The 18,793-nt window shown below is 55.5% G+C and overlaps 1 protein-coding gene across 1 annotated transcript; it reads right to left on the reverse strand.

Moving 5' to 3' along the window:
• Positions 1–8,738, reverse strand: LOC119114840 (39S ribosomal protein L3, mitochondrial). Its single transcript, XM_037238891.1, has 9 exons — positions 8,576–8,738; positions 7,612–7,717; positions 7,267–7,360; positions 3,431–3,640; positions 2,814–2,951; positions 2,391–2,551; positions 1,494–1,683; positions 487–593; positions 1–177 (listed from the first exon to the last, which is right to left on the reverse strand). Exons 2-9 carry the CDS (start codon positions 7,668–7,670, stop codon positions 66–68), a joined length of 1,071 nt encoding a protein of 356 aa, XP_037094786.1. The 5' UTR covers positions 7,671–7,717; positions 8,576–8,738; the 3' UTR covers positions 1–65.
• Between the last annotated feature and the right edge of the window lie 10,055 nt (positions 8,739–18,793).

Genomic DNA, 18,793 nt, shown 5'->3' on the forward strand with positions numbered 1-18,793 from the left:
TCCGTAGCACATTATATTATCAGCACGCAACATATCGACAGCGCACAGTCCCCCTGTCCGCAGCACTAGAACACTATCGACGGGTCTGCCATCTGGTGCACGTCCGGATGATAGATGTCCTCCGGGAGATCCGCCACCTCTTCTGGGGTCAGCAGTTTCGCCGGCTCCTTCTTTTTCCTGCGATAACGAAAATACTATGGGGCCGAGCGCGCTTCCCCTAGCAACGGCCGCGCGTGCAAAACATGTACTTCACACGCATGGCTGAGCCATACCATGCTAATAACGCCAGTGTCCAGAGCTGGTGCGGGCGTCGACGGGCAAAGAAAAGCATCGATTGTTTTACGGACACCGCATGAAACGACAGGAAACTAGGACACTTTTCACTCTTGAAACAGCCAGCAAAGGACCTTATAAGTAGCTGACTAGAACCTGTAACCCAGCCGACCTGCCCTGACTCGACAGCCGGTGGCCAGCGCGTAACCTGACCTGAGCGGCAGGACCGTGTCGTAGATAAGGACGTAGCTGTTGTGGTCTCCCGGGACCGCCGGCCCTCTCACATAGATCACGTCATACTTGGTGTTGATCCTCAGGATCTGCCGCGGACAGCACGCAGACAGAGGTCACGGAGAGCGGACCGCCGCATCGGTCAGGAACCGGCAGCTCACAGCCTGCCGCTCTGCCCACTGACAGCGTCGGGGCTCGCCGGTGGCGGCGACACAAGCCGTCCGGCACGACTAACGCCACAGCAGACGTCGTCGTGTGACGCTGACACTGGTCTGGCACTAGCAGGGAATCACGCCACATGGGCGTGGAGAGTATAGCGGCTTTCATTTACAGCCTCTGAAACACCTCGTAAACCCACGCTCATAACTCTTTACGACGGGCTTATCTTCATTCCCCGGTTACACCATTGTCATGGGTCGTTTTTAACGATAACTGCTTTTGGTACGAGACATCCAAAACATTTACAAACCATGGACCTGACAAATTCGAACACATCACCTTATCTTTTTCTGCGTCGCAGAGCTTAAGCCTGTGGTGCCCAAACATTGTTCGCCACCCGTCCGGGGCCAGTGCAAGCCACATCCGCACCACACCAGCCTGCCAAGTGCCCGCGCCGGTGCCCCCCGCCCACCTTGAGTCCGCGCAGGTTGCGGTGGTGACCACACCAGCCTGCCAAGTGCCCGCGCCGGTGCCCCCGCCCACCTTGAGTCCGTGCAGGTTACGGTAGTGACCACACCAGCCTGCCAAACATCAGCGCCGGTGCCCCCGCCCACCTTGAGTCCGTGCAGGCTGCGGTAGTGACCACACCAGCCTGTCAAGCACCAGCGCTGGTGTCCCCTGCCCACCTTGAGTCCGCACAGGCTGCGGTAGTGACCATACCAGCCTGCTAAGCACCAGCGCCGGCGCCACATGCCCATTTGGAGTCCGCGCGGGTTGCGGCAGTGACCATACCAGCCTGCCAAGCACCACCACCCGTGCCCCCCGCCCACCTTGAGTCCGCGCAGGCTGCGGTAGCGGCCGCCCATGTGCCCGGGCATCTTCTGGCCGGGCCAGACGCGCGCCTTGTTGGCGCCGCTGCCGATGCCGCCCGGCCGCCGGTGCGTCTTGGTGGCGCCGTGCGTGGCCGGCTGGCCGGCGAAGCCCCACCGTTTCATCACGCCCTGGAAGCCCCGCTCCTTGCTGGCGGCAGGTGGACGACGGACGGTCAGTCGAGCCCGCCGGGCCTGCGCCTCGCCGCCGACACAACACAGGCGTAGGTCGGCCCAGGTGCTCCTCAGCCACCGGCTCGGGCCAGCAGCAGCGAAACACGACAGGTTCGTCAAGCTTCGATAATCGGCCTGACCTTCCATTCATACCGGCTGACTGTGATCCGCATATGACACGCTTAGTTTTTTAATGACGCGATATTAGCCTCGCGACAACGGAGAAGCTCTCCAGCTAGACCGCCAACAGCCTTTTCACTGCAGTGACATGAATGCGCAGTAAGACCAGGTCACAGACACTCGACGCAGCCTGCAAACTCTGCCAATCACAATGCTCCCTCAGTACAGGAAAAAAGCTAAAACGGCACATGCGGCTCTGATCAGTATGCCAAACAATTATGCTCGAAGGACAGCTGGCGTGATCCGTGGGGCACGACTGCCCAAGCCTCAAACGTCTATGACCCGCAGTGCCAAAAACCCCGCGATTTCCTAATGACTGGAGCAGAGCTACAGGATCAGCTCAGAAGGTTGTCATAACAGCAGTGCCCACACACATGAAACAAACACATCACGTGACAGAACAAACAAAACCTGACCCGCTCGGGTGGGCCGGGAACCGATTCGACCAATAAGCTCGCATCTCCCTCGCAAGTCCACCATAATTGAAACAGGCCAGGGACTCACGTTTTGCCGAACACATCCACGAAGTCTCCGACGTTGAAGTGGGTGGCCCGCAGCACGGTCCCTGGCGACAGCGCAGCCGACGGGTTGATGACAAAGCGGGTCAGCTTCCTCGTCGGCATGATGCCCGCCTCCAGGAACAGGTTGGCGTACTCCTTCGTGAACTGCAAGTGGTGCGCGTGTCAAGAGGGAAGTCAGCGGCCGCACGGCTCAGCCCAAACGTCAACACAACACAAGATACTCCGTATCCGGACCCGGCATCAATTAGATGTATCTACCAACGCAAATCTACGTGACCAGGCACATGCCCTTATCTCCAAGAACGACTTTTTCGATAGTGTAGAGAGCTGTCCTACGTGCCTCCGTGTCCGCACCCTGTATCCATCACATGTGACAACACCAGGGGCCGGAGCGTCGGCGGCGCACCTTCTGCGGGTCCTCCTGGTCGGCGCCCACCACCAGGCCGGCCATGTCGCGGAACTGGCCCTTCCAGCGGCGCTGGACCACCTCGTTCGTGTTCAGCAGCTCCGGCGGCAGGTAGCGCACCACGTGATTATCACGCACCTGGCGGAGCCGCCGGCGCGCGCCGCCGTCAGACGGTGAGACGCGCTGTCGCAACACGGCGACACGGCCGACACACATCGCGGCGTAGTCTTCGATATAATGAGACACATGCCATGGTCACGGAGCACCGCGAACCCTTCACGAAACACAATCTCTCAACAGCTTACGTATTTCGACGCCTACTTTCTACGAGGGGGGAAAGGGGGGGGGGGGAGAAGGGCGTCAGAGGGCGCAGACGCACAACCGGTGGGCGAGGTTTAGTGGGCACAGGAGTCGAGCACGGTCTACTAGTTGTGATGCCACAATGAGCACTGGCGCCCTGAGTGCAAAGCCACGAGCATGGGGCGAGCGAGCACGCGCACCAGGCGATCAAATCACGGATCGCCACATTGGAGCTTCACTTGGCCCCACCGTCTTCCTTAAACAGCGCCCCTTCCCAGCTCCCACCTGCCGCAGCAGCGCCACCGGCGCCCACTCACGTGTAGCAGGGTGGCGTTGATGTACTTCCCGTTCTTCAGCCACATGGGTTGGACGCCGATCTTGCGCGCGATCAGGCCGGTGCGCACCACGCCCGGCGTATAGGGTATCGGCGGCGCGGCCGCCGGCTGGCGCAGCGGCGACGCGCGCCGGTCCTCCACCGCCTCGCGCAGGAAGGCCTCGTTCTCGGCGCTCAGCTCCTCCGGGTAGGCCTGCCGGGCGGCGCGCAGTGCTGGTGAGCGGTCAGCGCGGCGGCGCAAAGATGGATGGCGGGGAGAGGGTAAGGAAATGTGACCAACGGGTACGGTGATAGGCGACGGGAAGAGTCAGGGAGATGTGGACCCCGGGTACGGTGGTGGGCGGCGGGAGGAGTCAGGGGAGATGTGGACCCCGGGTACGGTGGTGGGCGGCGGGGAGGGATCAGGGTAGATGTGGACCGCCGGGTACGGTGGTGGGCGGCGGGGAGGGGTCAGGGAGATTGTGGACCGGGTACGGTGGTGGACGGCGGGGAGGGTTACGGTAGATGGAATCACTGGGTGCGGTGGTGGGCGGCGGGGAGGGGTCAGGGGAGATGTGGACCCGGGTACGGTGGTGGGCGGCGGGGAGGGGTCGGTAGATGTGGACCACGGTACGGTGGTGGTGGGCGGCGGGGAGGGGTCGGGGAGATGTGGACCCGGGTACGGTGGTGGGCGGCGGGGAGGGGTTACGGTAGATGTGACCACTGGGTGCGGTGGTGGGCGGCGGGGAGGGGTCAGGGGAGATGGGACCCGGGTACGGTGGTGGGCGGCGGGGAGGGGTCAGGGGAGATGTGGACCCGGGTACGGTGGGGCGGCGGGGAGGGGTCAGGGGAGATGTGGACCTGGGTACGGTGGTGGGGCGGCGGGGAGGAGTCAGGGGAGATGTGGACCCGGGTACGGTGTGGGCGGCGGGGAGGGGTCGGTAGATGTGGACCCGGTACGGTGGTGGGCGGCGGGGAGGGGTCAGGGGAGATGTGGACCCGGGTACGGTGGTGGGCGGCGGGGAGGGGTTACGGTAGATGTGAACCACTGGGGCGGTGGTGGGCGGCGGGGAGGGTCAGGGGAGATGTGGACCCGGGTACGGTGGTGGGCGGCGGGGAGGGTCAGGGGAGATGTGGACCCGGGTACGGTGGTGGGCGGCGGGGAGGAGTCAGGGGAGATGTGGACCTCAGGTACGGTGGTGGGCGGCGGGGAGGGGTCAGGGGGGGAGATGTGGACCCGGGTACGGTGGTGAGCGGCGGGGAGGGGTTACGGTAGATGTGAACCACTGGGTACGGTGGTGGGCGGCGGGGAGGGGTCAGGGAAGATGTGGACCCGGGTACGGTGGTGGGCGGCGGTAAGGGATTAGGGTAGATGTGGACCACCGGGCACAGTGGTGGGCGGCGGGAGAGGTTAGGATAGAGGTGGACCACCGGCTAAGTACGGTGGTGGGCGTAAGAGGGACGGTCCGCGGAGTGATCTCGCGCGGAAGGACAGCGCCCGCAGCGGGCGTGGCAGGGACTAACGGAGGTTATATACAATAAATGTTCTTGTTGAATGGGCGATCCGACCTTTGGATGCTTCTCAAACCGAACTGCCGAGCACAGCCGTCACAAAAAGTACCTGAGCAAATGTGCGAAATCAGTCCGTTTATCAAATTGCGTCCATGACATCGCAAAAGTGCCGAAATCAGCCAACGCAAACAACTTTAGGCAATCCAATTTTGATGTAAGTAACAAAGAGGCGCATGCTGGGGTCGGCGCACAGCTGTAATCAGCGCCCCACTTGAAGCATGGTAGCAGCTACACCCGTGCTGGCAGCCAGCCCATGAGTTCGAACGGCTCATGGTAACGCTGTATTGAATTGGGCTAACTTGACTCGACAGGTTCTGACACTACTCACGGCAGACGACATTTATCTCTTCACCAACTTTAATTGGGCTCGACTCTTTTGGGTTGGAACACTTCGGAGGTATAATTTTGTTACGAGCGAGGCGGCAGGATGAGCACGTCTTACCTGAACTATGAGGAGATTAATAATACCAGCGGCTCTGTCCCACTAGGTTGTCATGAAGTTCCCATCAACAGGAAGCAATAGTACCTTACAGGACGTGTTCCACATTTGTTTTCAATTAAAACAGCCATATTGACCTTTCAATGGAGCTCATGGCCAATCCCCTTTAAAGACCTAAAGCCCTCTGGTTCCTGAGCCTTACGGCCGCAAAAATGTGGGATAGTACTTGTGGGAGTATTTCAAGGTCGCCTTGGCATTCATGACGTTATAATAACGCCAATGAAATTCCGCCATTCCTTCAGCTGTGCAGCTATCAGAGCAAAAAAAAAGTGGTCGAGTCGCTTATATCTGGTGTTCACGAGCACGACATCCGGATTTATTGGCCGTCAATTGGCTCTCTGTTGGGTACGATGACGTAATAAAAAATGACGCATCGGGGAACACATTTGCTTAACAGGAAACTTGTGTTGTATATAGGGTTGTGTTATATGTATGAACTTGCCTTTTCCACTTAAAAGTCTATCAATAGTTAGAAGTAAGCTGGTTTCATCCCATCGGATGTTTGCTTCAATGTCTTCAAGCGTGAAACATTCTCTTTACCATTTGTGCGTAAAAATTGTTATGCAATGTCGTGCATGCCATTTGAGCGTCCCCGTTTTCCTTCCGTAAACATTCCAGTATCGCCCAACCTGGATGTCCTGCATTCGATTACAAAGATAAACGTAGCATTTTCATTTATACGAACACTGATCCAAACCGGATAAAAATCCAACGATCTCGTGTCAGAGTAACACAAGCCTGATGTGCTACGACGGAGGGGAAAACGGACACCCGTACTGGGAAAATCAGGGATCGGCGCGTGGCGTTAGCAACCACAGTTAACGCCAGGCGACGGGCGGGGGAATGCGAGAACAACCGCGCGGCGAGAAAGAATATTGCCGAAGCCCTCTCAAAAAAAAAATCGCGCGGTTTAATGCTAGACCAGTGCATTACCTCACTCAAATCATTTTGAAGGTTCAACGGATTACAAGCTAGAGCAACACGAACAACAGGGAAGCCATTACTGAAGAATTGACGTCGCTCTGAATGCTTACCCGTTCTGCGTATCAATCTGACAATTGTAGACAAATTTTACGGCTTGAACTACCGGCCATATGTGCGAACAGATTACGTCACACATTCGGGGGTGCTACTTCCCGATGTCTGGAACGCCGCACCAGGAGGGCATGCCCCCGCCCGTTCGCACCCTCCCGCCGTCAGCCACCGGAGCCAATGCCACGCTACCAATGGAGACTGCAACTTTCAGATTAGGTGCTTCTGCTTATACAAATTGTAATTGCACGAGCTGAAACTTTTTAACTTATTTTACAAAACGATCCACAAGGAAAACCATTACTCGACAAACATAGGTAAGCCACATCCATGCAGAATTTTGAACCATGTTTGAGCGTGGCGGGCGGGGGTGGGGTGTGTGTGATCAGCAGCAGTGGTTCTTCACCAACCCAGTGCCCCTTCCTTGCCAAGACTCTGGCTGTACACTGGTAGCAAGCACACATGATATCAGCCTGGCTGGATCACAATAAGTTACTGATAGTAACTCAGACACATCAGCATCAGTAACATAAGTAACAGTTACTATCAGTAACTGAGTTACTATACTGATAGTAACTCGGTGTCATAAACTCAGCCTTACATACAATACTCACATCCAGATGACCTGATTTATTAGTTTTCTCATTTTCTTAAAATGATACAACATCCATGGAAAGCCTCCTCTAGAACTCCTGCACACCCTTGAAGATACCACTGATCAAAGTCATGATACTTACTGCTCTCTCTTTCTTCATCCAAAAGTGCCTGGGTGCTGTGTGCCTCTGCTTAACCCTGGACATGCACCTGATTTGGGTATAGCTGGCAGACTCTCTGAAAATATGCCCAAATCGGGTTATAGCTGGCAAATTATCAGAACATATGAAAAATGGATCATTACCATAGCAGTCAATAAACAGTGCCTGCAATTAAAAGGCTAGTACAGTTCCAATCCCTACCACACTTGCCAGGTATGCCATGTAATCATAGGTCATAGCAAACTCCACTTACAAGCACATCTCTAGCTGCAACTTTACCAATATACACTAAAAACCTACTCCCATTCAAGAAAATGCTAAACTCACATCATCTTACTGACAATCTGTGACTTCAGCAACAGCTGAATTGGTCTTGAACAGTTCATCTTGTTTGTGTAACAATTGAGGGATGCTTTATTCTCAGTTTAAATATCTGCAAACATATGAAAAGTTAAGTACATTATACACCAGGGACACATTTTATTTTGTACAACAACTGTACAGGCAGAATGTAGGACACAGATACACAGCCATTAAACAAGACTAAAAATGCTGTTACATGCTATTACCTTAATGGAGTAACATGAATTTCAACCAAGAGATGAGCTCAATATTGCACTTCCAATATCCTTCCACTTTTTATATTTTGTAGTCACCACTTGAGTGATCTGATGATTTATTGTGTGCTTTGAGTCTCTATAACACTCCATTAATAAATAACAGCAATATATAGCATACAATATTTTGATATCACAGCACAAATCATCTGATGATTTCTTGTGTTTTCTCTCTCTATGGAATTCCATTGATAAAAAAACATCATAGACATATGATTATCACTTGTGGTCCATTCTATGGATTAGGATCAGCTTCAGGGGCCAATTCACACCCACCTGAACTCACTACATACATGCACAATCCCCTCCGCATTTGAATGTCCAAAGGGAGGGACAGTGTTTGTGAATGATGTGCTGTGTTTTATGTTGGCACCAGAGCATCAGTCTCATGCAGAAAAAAAGTCAGCTGAAACAAATCAAACTTCATACATGAGACAACAACAATATATGATTGCCATAATAATGGTCCCAAGACCCACCCAAAACTGTGATATTATCTGTAAGCCGCACACAATAAACAAAAGAAAGTATTATAAAAGGTGTTAGCGGATTACCAACCGAGATGAAGTAACAATGTAAGACTCCGAAATGCCCAAAACTTTACGGAACCTACGGAAAATGCACAGAAAAGGACAACCATCCCTGACATCTCATAACATATCCACGATACTTACCCGCTCTCCTAAGCAATCAGTCAGAAAGACACCGCCAACCACTTCAACAAATACATAATCTACAGGCGCATTTCTTAGTGTTTAGTTCACGCTCAATTCTCAAGTCTTCTCCCCGCAATGATCACGAGCGCCCTTGCGAACGCCCTAGATCACGAAATAACCGCACGCGAAATCGAAACAAGCCGCACGTCGTAACGTCTGCGTCGAAAACGAAACATTACAAATTCGCAAACTCAAGACAAATGTGGCTGTCATTGTTTTTATAATGGTTGTAATGCCTAACCTTTGAATTGCTCACGTCCATTGCAGTGCTAACCATATAATTTTTCATGCAAGACAGTAGCTTGACTGGTTTTTCAATGTTTTTGATTGTTTTTTACCTAACAGAGGCAAACCGAAACTCAATCACTGGTTTCGAACAGCGTTCAGAAACAAATGTCATGTGTGACACCAACCTACTGTTTTACCTGCGACGAAACAAAAACATGCAAAAAGTCTGTTTGTGGTGTCCAGAAGAGGAATAAAATGGTATGAATTCAGATATATTGAACTCACATGAAAGAACCACCTACACTGACAGAGCAATCTCGGTGAAGAACTGCCTTAGCATCAAGCATTATTAAATAAACCCAGCTTCTACCCGATTCATCCGGTCAAATCACGCTTTTGACATTGAAATATCCGTTTTTCTCGCAATTTAGCAATAAGACCTTCGTGTCTGTGTTCTCTGCGAAGAGAACACGAAATAACTATCTGTCCCCGAAGATTACATATGAGTAAAACCGTAGCTAAGGCCCTGGCGCATTTGCTATCCGCGCCAAGGTTATTGTGAGCGGTTGTTGACATCGCTGGCGGCGTGTTTCCCGTGGTCGCGTGGGTGCTGTGTGGCTGGGTGTGATCGCGAAAAGTGGGGGCAATAGGAGTCCAGCATCAACTGCTGGACGATTTTCAGAAAGCCAGCCTCTCCTGTGCCAGGTAGGGCTATAGGGCGGCCTCTAGATGGTGTGGGTCAACCGCAAGGTGTAGTCCTGTTTGAAGTTGCCCGTTTTGTTTGACTGTCGCTCGGCGTCTGCGCAGTACGTCATGGAGCCTCGTTTGAAAATAGCCGAGGTGTTGAATACAATTGGCTGAAAACTTATGAGGTGAGGTTTGTTTGAGTGTAAAACGGTATGGTTTATCGTCATTTATGTCGCCTACGTTGTGGCAAAGGGGCTGTAATCATGGTAGCCACCTATTAATCCAAGTTGTCAGATACCTTCAATTATTACACAGCTGCCATAGCGATCCACACTTGGCTTGGTACCAGCAGCAGGTATCACAAGTACCTGCAGTGATTTCACCAGTGTTAGTTTGTTTGCTCTTTTATACCTCCTCACTCACCTTGTTTTTAAAAAATGTGATTGGTAGGTTGTTTAAATTAGGGCTGCCATGCATGTGAAGCAGTGCATAGGCCATTTGTCCCATCCACTTGATAGGCACACACCATCCCACAAAGTACATTTTCAGCATGCACTCTATTTGCATTAGTTGTTGGTGCACTTGTGGAGAACATCATGCATATAAATAAGACAGAGCTGTTAACCCATTATTTGTTGAATAACCAATAACCACTTTTTCAGCTGAAATAAGGGGAAAAGAGATTTGTTATTTGGCTTGATTTGCTTGGAACTGCTAGAAAAGTTATGATGTGCTACATGCTATGCAGTTCCTTTGTGAGGTGAAATGTTTTTTCTCACTTCCTAGCTGACAGTTGCAAAATTATCAGGTTGAGCTGCCAATTTTTAATGCTTAAACTGGATGATGCCAGAGCTTAGGAGATCTTATTGAACTCAGAGATGTAAAGGAGGAAAAAGGCTATTTCCAGGATGTGGAAAATGAGGCAAAAAGATGTATAATTAGGTTACATAGAGAATCAGAGTAATGCTTATTCTGCAAAACAAATGTTATTTATTGCCTTGCCTGGATGGCAAAGCAAAATCTGACTACTTTAGTAATTGTAGCTTTTTTATTAGGATATTCTGCAAGTTTAACCATTTGCTCTTTCTACGTCCACCTCTGTGGGTGCAAATTATGGCCAGAAGCAATACTGACTTAGTGCTTTACATTATTGTATTACTCTGGAACTTAACACCTCACAAAATCTATAGACACATAATATTAGTATTTGCAAACAAGAACAGGATCTTATTGAGATATATAAATCTAGTATACATGACATTATCATGGATAAAAATGCAACAAATACAGTCCCATAGCCAACAATTGGGTGTCCGTGGCCAGAATAGCAAATTTGTACATAAAGACTATTAAGTGACTGCTGTTTACATGTACACCCAACATTACCACACCCCCAAGTAACTCTTTATTTGTGTTAGGGTGTGCACAATTTGTTAATTCACAGAAACATATATATATATATATATATATATATATATATATGTACATACATGAAACATTTGTTCAAGCTTGACAAGTCTGGCATCAACACTATAGTCTTGCACACCACAACTTATTAAAGGATCACATTGCACTCACCTCCTTAGACCTTAGCTTGCATGAGGTTTACCCATACTGCTCAGTCGCATAATGCAGCTGTCATGCTTTTAAGTGGTTGGCATCCAAAGAGCACCATTCCTCTCATACCATTGATTAATTACTTAAGCATCAGATCCTTTAGTCATCTTATGCACCAGCACATGTGTTACATCACAAATCATGACATTTTGTCAGTCATGCTATATGGGAGCTTGTAGCTGTTTTTAGGTTCTTCAGCATTAGGAGTTAAGGACAGGCTCACAGTAGAAACATAGTCTACAATCAATAGGTAAAAGGTGAATAGGGCTGCAGGCAGTAGGTGTTGCAAAACAGCTCTGATGTTGCCATGGCACCCAAAGGATAACAGTGACATTACAAATCATGGGGACAGGCTTCCTTTTTCAGGGTTTCTGGTCAGTATAGACATATATTCAACACAAACAGCAAACCACTGGAAAGTCTGATTGGTCGGCGTTCTGAATCTGAGTCAGTTTTGCATATGGCCTGTCGAGGCTCGATAGAACTGCACGGTGCTTTCATTCCAGAAGGGTCTTGGAACAGAAAGTCAGGCCTGCATGTGAGATTGTGATATGACACAGGCATGATATCTGGCATGCTCTCGGAGCTGTCGGTTGACCTATTCCTGGAGAGCTTGCCTAACCCGCCACGAAGGCACTCCCTGCATGGTTTCAAGTCGGGAGCATAGCTACATTCCACGTGATGGCTCTGTATAAACCTCAACGGCGCTGGGACGAGGCGTGTCGCTGGGATATTGTTTACGGCGCGCGCCGGCAGCGAGCTTAATCTCTCGCCAGTGCTGACCAGAGCAAACCGCCGTCACTGTCACCAACGTGTTCTGAACTGCTGAGTAAACGGATTGTCTAGGGAAAGTGCGGAAGAGCTCAAGATGTAGTACTCTTAATGTTGGCATTATCTGTCAACTGAAGCACACGCAGTCCTGGCGCCAGCCGTGTTAAAACCTCCACCCGCCACTTACTGGCAGGCTTCAACTAGGAGGAAGCCACGTACGAACAACATACAAACATTACGAAAGATGGGCTCAGCAGGCCAACGGGTGGCATAGGGCACGCCTCTACATGTGCGACCCCGGTGAACCGCTCGACGTGTCCAGGGCCCCGCGGAGCCCCAGCGCGGCTGTCTGTTTGTCTCCGACTGGAGCGAGGTCAACGATGCAGGACATTCGCCCGTCCCCCTCGTTGAGCTCGCAGCGCCGGCCTTCGCGTCGCCCGAGTTGACCGATCTCCGCCGGCTGCGCGGACAAACATTCCGGGCCGTCATCCAGTCAGTCGCCATCGCCGTAATCGGCCCTCGCAGCCGTCCGATGCCGGCGCCGGGAGTGGCGTGTGCGGCGGACTCCCGAGGGGTTCGTGGGGGCTTCCTCGCTGGCACCGCGGCGCGTGCCGCTCGCCCGACCCGGTGTTATTAAAGGGAATGCTTCACATTTGAAGATATTGAAGCAGGCATAAGATAAGACGAAACAAGCTCACTTACAACTATTGGTAGACAATTAAGTGGGGAAGACTGCTGTAGACAACACAGTTTCTCTATTTAATAACTATGCTCCTCGATATGTCATTGCTTGATTACACCATCATACCTTGCACAACATTGATTGAGAGCCCATTGTCGGTCGTTCTATCTAGAAATAATGCTCACGAACGCCAGATATGAACGTCTTAACCATTTTATTTCTATCGGTCTTGATCGGTGCATGGCTTATAGAATGACAAGATTTGAATGACTTTCCTATATAATGAATGCAAAATAAACCTGAAAGACTCTCCCAGAAACACCCGCCCCAGTTTGGCCTGAGTGTAGCGCAGAAACTAGAGGATTTAGATCTTAAAAGGGCAGAGCTGTGAGCTGTCCGGAAAGGTTATCAATGTGACTATTTCATTTCAAAACTTCGTTCAAATGTGGAACACACTGACCCGGTGTCGCTCCACCCAAGGGCATTATGCACGAGTGGACCAAGATATTGCGGGGAAACATTGCGTGGCCCACCGAAGCAGTACGCAAAGTCGGATGCAGTACCTGGTGCATCCGGATAGTTTGTAAGCTATGGTCCTATTTCAACACTCGCCCCACACTCCATACTTTCCCTGAAGCGGTAGCCATCGGGCGCCCTCCCACGGCTGTGGCGGCGCGTCCGCCTGCGTGCCGCGCGCCGAGCGGGCTCAGCCAGCGCGCACGGCCGGGCGAATCTGGAGCCGGCCGCGCGCGGTCTCAAGTGGCGCCCATTGAGCCGGCGGCAGACGCGACGCGGGCGGCCGGGTGTCGGCAGCGGCCAGCCGTTTGGCGAGCATTGTTTTCGCCGCCGGACGAACAAAGCCCGCCAGTGGCGTGCCTGCCGGGCAGACGGCGGCGGGGACGAGACCGACGCGGTTGCCGAGGCGGCGGCCAACCCGCGGCGGCGGCGCTGCCCGCGCTCAGGGCAGCCGGGTACTGAGGGGGTGGGAGGAGGTTAGCCCAGAAGGCCTACAAAAGGCCCCGGCTGGCGCCGCCTGTGGCGACACGAGTTCGTGGCGCGCCCTCCAGCCGCGCGAAACAATAATTGTACCATCCAGATGGCCCCTTCTCCATCGTCATGAATGGTTAAATTGTGGGGCGTTGTTCAGAGTCGAACCCCTGCTATGCCGTGGTGTCCGCCCTGTTTATGCATGATGCCAACTAAACGGATTGTTATACGTCACGTCGGTGAGCGAGCTGCGGGTCGCCACGCGCCGTGTCTTCTCAGCCGGCCAACTGATGAGCACGGAGACCTTCGAACACAGCGCCACACAGCGCCTGGGTGATCGGTACGCTGGCGCGCATCCCCGCCTTTTAGTGTCACTCGAACCGTCCCGCCACTCCTGCAGCGCAGCACGTTCATCATTCAACCGAACCCGATCTATCCATCTTTATTTCCACTCCTGATTGGGACGCAGCCCTGCCGCCGCCAACTACTGCAGCCTGCTGCCGTGTCTTGCGCCGGTCTGGAGCGCCTCCGGGACGGCAGCGGCCAGCTGGCGCCGCGCGCCGGTCCGAGCGCCGGGCGGCCGCCGAGCTGAGGCAGGACGTCCTGGTGCCTGGGCATGACGCGCCGCGTGGCCGCCTCGTTATAATGTTCCGGGACGCGGCGCGCGGACCGTGCGTGACAGTGGTGCGGCCGGCGTTGTTGTGCGACTAAAAGCTACTATTCTGGTCAGGAGATGTTTTGTGGTGCTTGTTTTGGTCCATGCACACAAGGCTGTTAATTTCACGGTGCCAAATGGCTCCAAGCGGAGGGAACCATTAACTGCCGCACAGCTATGCCCATGGCTGGAAGCGAGCTGTACCATGATATTTTGTGGGTGATAATAGTCCATATTTCATTTTCTGCCACTCAGCCGTGGTGTGCTGCAGCGTAGTGCGCCCGCCTGGCCGCTCCTCGGCCACTCGTGTTCCAGATGGCTTCACAGCTGCTCCTGCGTGACAACCTCGCAGCTCACAACCTCCAGACCCCGAGCGCCCCCCTCCAGAACCCGTATGCCCTTCTCGAGCCCTGTGCGCCCTCCTCGAGTCCTGTGCGACTTCCTCGAGGTCTTGTGCGCCCTCCTCGAGCCCTGTGCGCCCTCCTCGAGCTCTATACGAGTTCCTCGAGCCCTGGCGCGCCCTCCTCGAGCCCTGTGCGACTTCCGCGAGGCCCCTGTGCGCCCTCCTCGAGCCCTGCGCGACTTCCTCGAGCCCTGTGCTTCCTCCTCGAGCCCTGTGCGACTTCCTCGAGCGCCGCCCGCCATTCTCCGGCCGTTTTTGCCTCCATCCGCACCGTGTTCGCCCACCAAACTCTGTTCCTCCGTCGCCGGTCGCCCGTTCGTCTTGCTCGGGCCGCGTTCGCCCACATGATCACGTTTGCCCGCCGCCGCCGCCCCGCCGGTGGGCCGACTCAGCAGCGACCTGATCCGCCCAGAGCCGGCGTCGTGGGGGGGCTCAGGAGCCGACGGCGTTAATTTAGGGGCGCCGTCGCCGAGAGCCGTCTCGCAGTCCCGTGACGCCGCGCCCCGCGTACTAATGCCGGGCGGCCCAGGCACCGCGCTGGCGCGCGCCGCTGATAACCTGGCGTGGCGTGCCATGGTCTTGCGAGGGGCCTGCTTATGCTCACGCCTGTGCCCGTCGGCGTGGCCTTGTATTAAGAGGCCCGTGGGTGTCCCTGGGGAGGCTTGCAGTATCCGTCCGTGTCCCACCGTTCGGTCAATGCCCGGCGCCGGAGAGACGCCGTCGCTGGCCCCGGCAACACGGCTCCATCAGATGACCTTCCGGCCGGCGCCGCTCCCGTATTCTGTGAACGGCGTTGGGGGATGTGAGTTCGCCGACGAAAACGATGGGACCGAAAATGTCGACCGTCGCTACGACTCTGAACTTTGATTTCATCCGCCGGCCGCTCTGTGGTTATGCAAGCATCGGTTCTTTGATGCGTATCCCACGAATTCCTTTCCCGTTCGGTAAATGTATTTCTCTGTCGCCCGACAATGCGCTAACAAGCTGGCCACTCTGCACGCTTGCATTGTCTTCATCTGCAAGCGGGCCGCAGATGTTGCACTCGTTGAGCACTTATTCGCGGTGGTAGTCGCCGCGGGACGCGTCATTCTTTCTGTTGGAGCTGGTGCGCGGCTGTCGGCGAACACGGGGAGGGGGCTCGGTGACCGTCAGCACGGCGTGGACGTGAAACTGGCACCAGCCGGCAGTTGTGCGCATGGCGTGTTGCGTCGTTGCAGCGTCTGGAGCTCAAACGGCGGCGGATTGACGCGCTTCGACCCGGACATCGCTTGCGGTGTGCCGCGTCCTCACTCATTACTGTCTGGTGTCGAGATCGTGAGTGACCATCGTGCTGATCTGAGGTCACGACACATGGTCTGCTTCCCGTTGTTGGGTGTGCGGAACCGGTGGTCATGTTCTGGAGGCGCGTGACCGGACCCTGACGAGTTTCGCCCTCCGCGTACACCATAGGCAGGACAGAATTCGCCGCTAGTGATGGTCAGCTGGACCCGCCCTTCCGACAGATGGGGGTGGGGGACGGGGGGGGGGGGGCAACGGGTCAACGGCGGGCGGAGAGATCCCCCTTTCAGTTTGAATCCTCCCTTGGACTGTAATCACAGTACGAGTACGAGTCATCTGCCGCGGGAAGTGGAAAGTCCTCTAAAGAAGAAGCCCCCCCCCCCTCCCGCTCCGACGCCTATAGGGTGATGGGAGACTCATCTTCTTCGGGTATGGGTGGGGGGGGGGGGGGAGGTGGTGCCGGCGGGAGTGGCTCATCCGCTTCTCTGACGTGCTCGGCGCGCTCTGGTCCCTTCAAGCTCGCCGGTCGACAAATGGAGGCGCGCCGGGCATAGTGCTGCACCGCCGTCCGGCCACGCGCGGCGCGCGCGCACGGTATCGGGTGTCACACGCGACGCCCAGCCGGTCTCGTGTGGCGTGCGTGGTGCAACGCCCAGGACAGCTGGCTCACGACAGGGGGTTGTGCGTGGGAGGTCTGTGTGCTAGGGAGTGGGGGGGGGGGAGCGCGGAGTGGGATTGAGCATGTCCAAAGCCGCGTCCGCAATCGACGGTGAACATTTCGATGGTGGAGACTTGCAAAGACGCGCCCAACTCCATCTGCATTTAGCACCTCACAATTGGACGTCTGGGAATCTATGTATTGGAAAATATCCGCTTGCCACGTCCCTCGAAACATCGAATTCGAGCCTGATTCTGGCAGGTGCCGGGCGCGTAAATCTCCGTTACCTGTCGGCGGGGATTCGACAGGTCCGCCGTCGGCGGCCGGCCGCGTCCGAAAGTCTAACCCGCCGCCGCCGCCGCCTCCTGACGTCCAGACGGAGTCAGTGACGGCGGCGTGCCGCCTGGTCCCCTGCAGCGGGTCAGCGGACGCCGGTCAAGGCCGGCGCGCTGGTGGCCGTCAGAGCCCCGCATGTCAGCGGCGCGGACCGCGCGCTGGCCGGCAGAGAAAACGGCGGCGACCCGCGCGGCGCGCGGGGGTGTACGTGGGCCGGCCGCTCGGCGCCGCTGGTGGCGCGCCCGGACGCGCCGCGATTGGAAACAACTGGAGCGATTATGGAGAGGAGCGATTCATCAGCGGTGTTGGCGGCGTGCGGTGCGCCGGCGGGCCGGGCCTGGCGGCGCCGCGGGCGCGATGGATGAGCGCCGGCGCTGGGGGGTGCGGCTGCGGTCCGTGCGGCGCTGATCCGGCCTGCTGTGTCGGCCGGCCTCGGGTGGCGGGCCGGTCTGGCTACTCCGTGGCATTGTCGCTTGTGATGTCCGGCCTTTGTGTCGCCCAGTGGTGTGGCGTGGTTTGTTTGCGTTTGATTAAGCAGTGTTACCCGTGAAGATGCCAACCAGGAAGTAATATTTCACGTCGGAGGTGTGGAAAGCTAGAGCTAAAGAGCAACTTAACGCTTCACATGGTGCTAAGGATGAAAGAGCAACATTAAGCTTACGGCGCACGAATGCTGAAAGTCAGTGATATTATTAGGTCCCCGTTACGAGATGTAGTCATTCTGGCTTTGACGTGCGCAGCCAGTCCGGACACGGGCTGACCAACGTGGACACGTCCGCAGGTTTAACGATCTACACTGACTTGTTTACGCTGACGTACGTACACTGAGCGTGCAGTGCGCGGGTGTCGTCGGTTGGCGTTCTCGACGCCCTTCCAGCGGGGAGGTCTCCCCTGCTCGGGTGCTCCGGCTCCGCTCGGGAGCGGCTGCGGCCGGCGGCTCGCGGCGATCGCCCTCCGGAGGGCCGGCGAGGGCGCGCGCGCTCCGTCACTGTCGTCGTCAGCCCCGCCGGCTAATCGCGAGCTGGAGCGCGTCGCGGCGCCGGCGAGAGATGCGCCGCGGAGTGCCTCCCTCAAAGGCGTGGCGGGTCCCGTCGCGCCGGTCGTCGAGGCGGGGGCTGCGACGCCAATGACGGAGCGGGGACGCAGTCGCTAAGTGATGTAATCGATTTCTGGAACGAGCCTCTCTCGGCCGGCCGTGCCGTGGCAGCCCTTCGGCGCGGCGCGCACCGCGGCGGGATGACTCACAGTGTCGGCCCGTCGGGCTCCCCTTTGCCGTTCCGCTCCGGCTCCCGCTGCGGCCGATGGGGGGTGCGCCAGGGGCGGCCAGCCGACGGGTCGCCGATCTCAGCGCTTTCTCATCACTTCGGTGACGGGAACGGGAAGGCGACTGCCGAGTTCTCAGATGACTCGCGGGACTGGGCTCACAAGCTGAAGCGCGATTTAGAACGAGTTCAAGCCCCAATCGAGACTGGGGCAGGATGCTGAGCTGGAGATCACCGCGTCGACGAACAAACCAATAGATGACACCGCGACTAGCCTGGGTGCTCAGCAGCGATTAAGTGGCTCGAGGCCCGGCTGGGGATCGGCCGCATTCTGAGCTGGAAAACGACCCGACCAAGCACGTTGCCCCGCTGAAACTGGCTGCCGGGCCGGGGCGATAGTAAAACTTCCCTGGAACGCCAGACAATAACAGCGGGAGGGCGGAGGCCGCGGTTACTGGGTCGGCACGATAGTAAAACGGTAGGGCGGGCCGCTTCGCATTACCGCCGGCCGGGCGAGCGGCAGCTATCGGTGCCCTATCGGGTAGTGGTTTCGAGTCGGCCGGGTCTGAACCGGCCGCAAGATTAACGAGCCGCCGCCGCAAAAGCTAACGA

The sequence above is a fragment of the Pollicipes pollicipes genome, unplaced genomic scaffold (genome assembly GCF_011947565.3).
Source record: "Pollicipes pollicipes isolate AB1234 unplaced genomic scaffold, Ppol_2.1 Scaffold_3087;HRSCAF=3621_pilon_pilon_pilon, whole genome shotgun sequence".
NCBI classification, from domain to species: Eukaryota; Metazoa; Arthropoda; class Thecostraca; order Pollicipedomorpha; family Pollicipedidae; genus Pollicipes; species Pollicipes pollicipes.

Bases quoted from the DNA above. Each gene is read 5' to 3' on its own strand.
- LOC119114840 (XM_037238891.1), bottom strand. From the start codon at position 7,670: ATGAACTGTTCAAGACCAATTCAGCTGTTGCTGAAGTCACAGATTGTC. The intron at 1,684-2,390 runs GTGAGTCCCTGG...ACCTGCCGCCAG, and splicing joins GTGGATGTGTTCGGCAAAAC to CAAGGAGCGGGGCTTCCAGG. The intron at 594-1,493 runs GTGGGCGGGGGG...TGTCCGCGGCAG, and splicing joins GCAGCCTGCGCGGACTCAAG to ATCCTGAGGATCAACACCAA.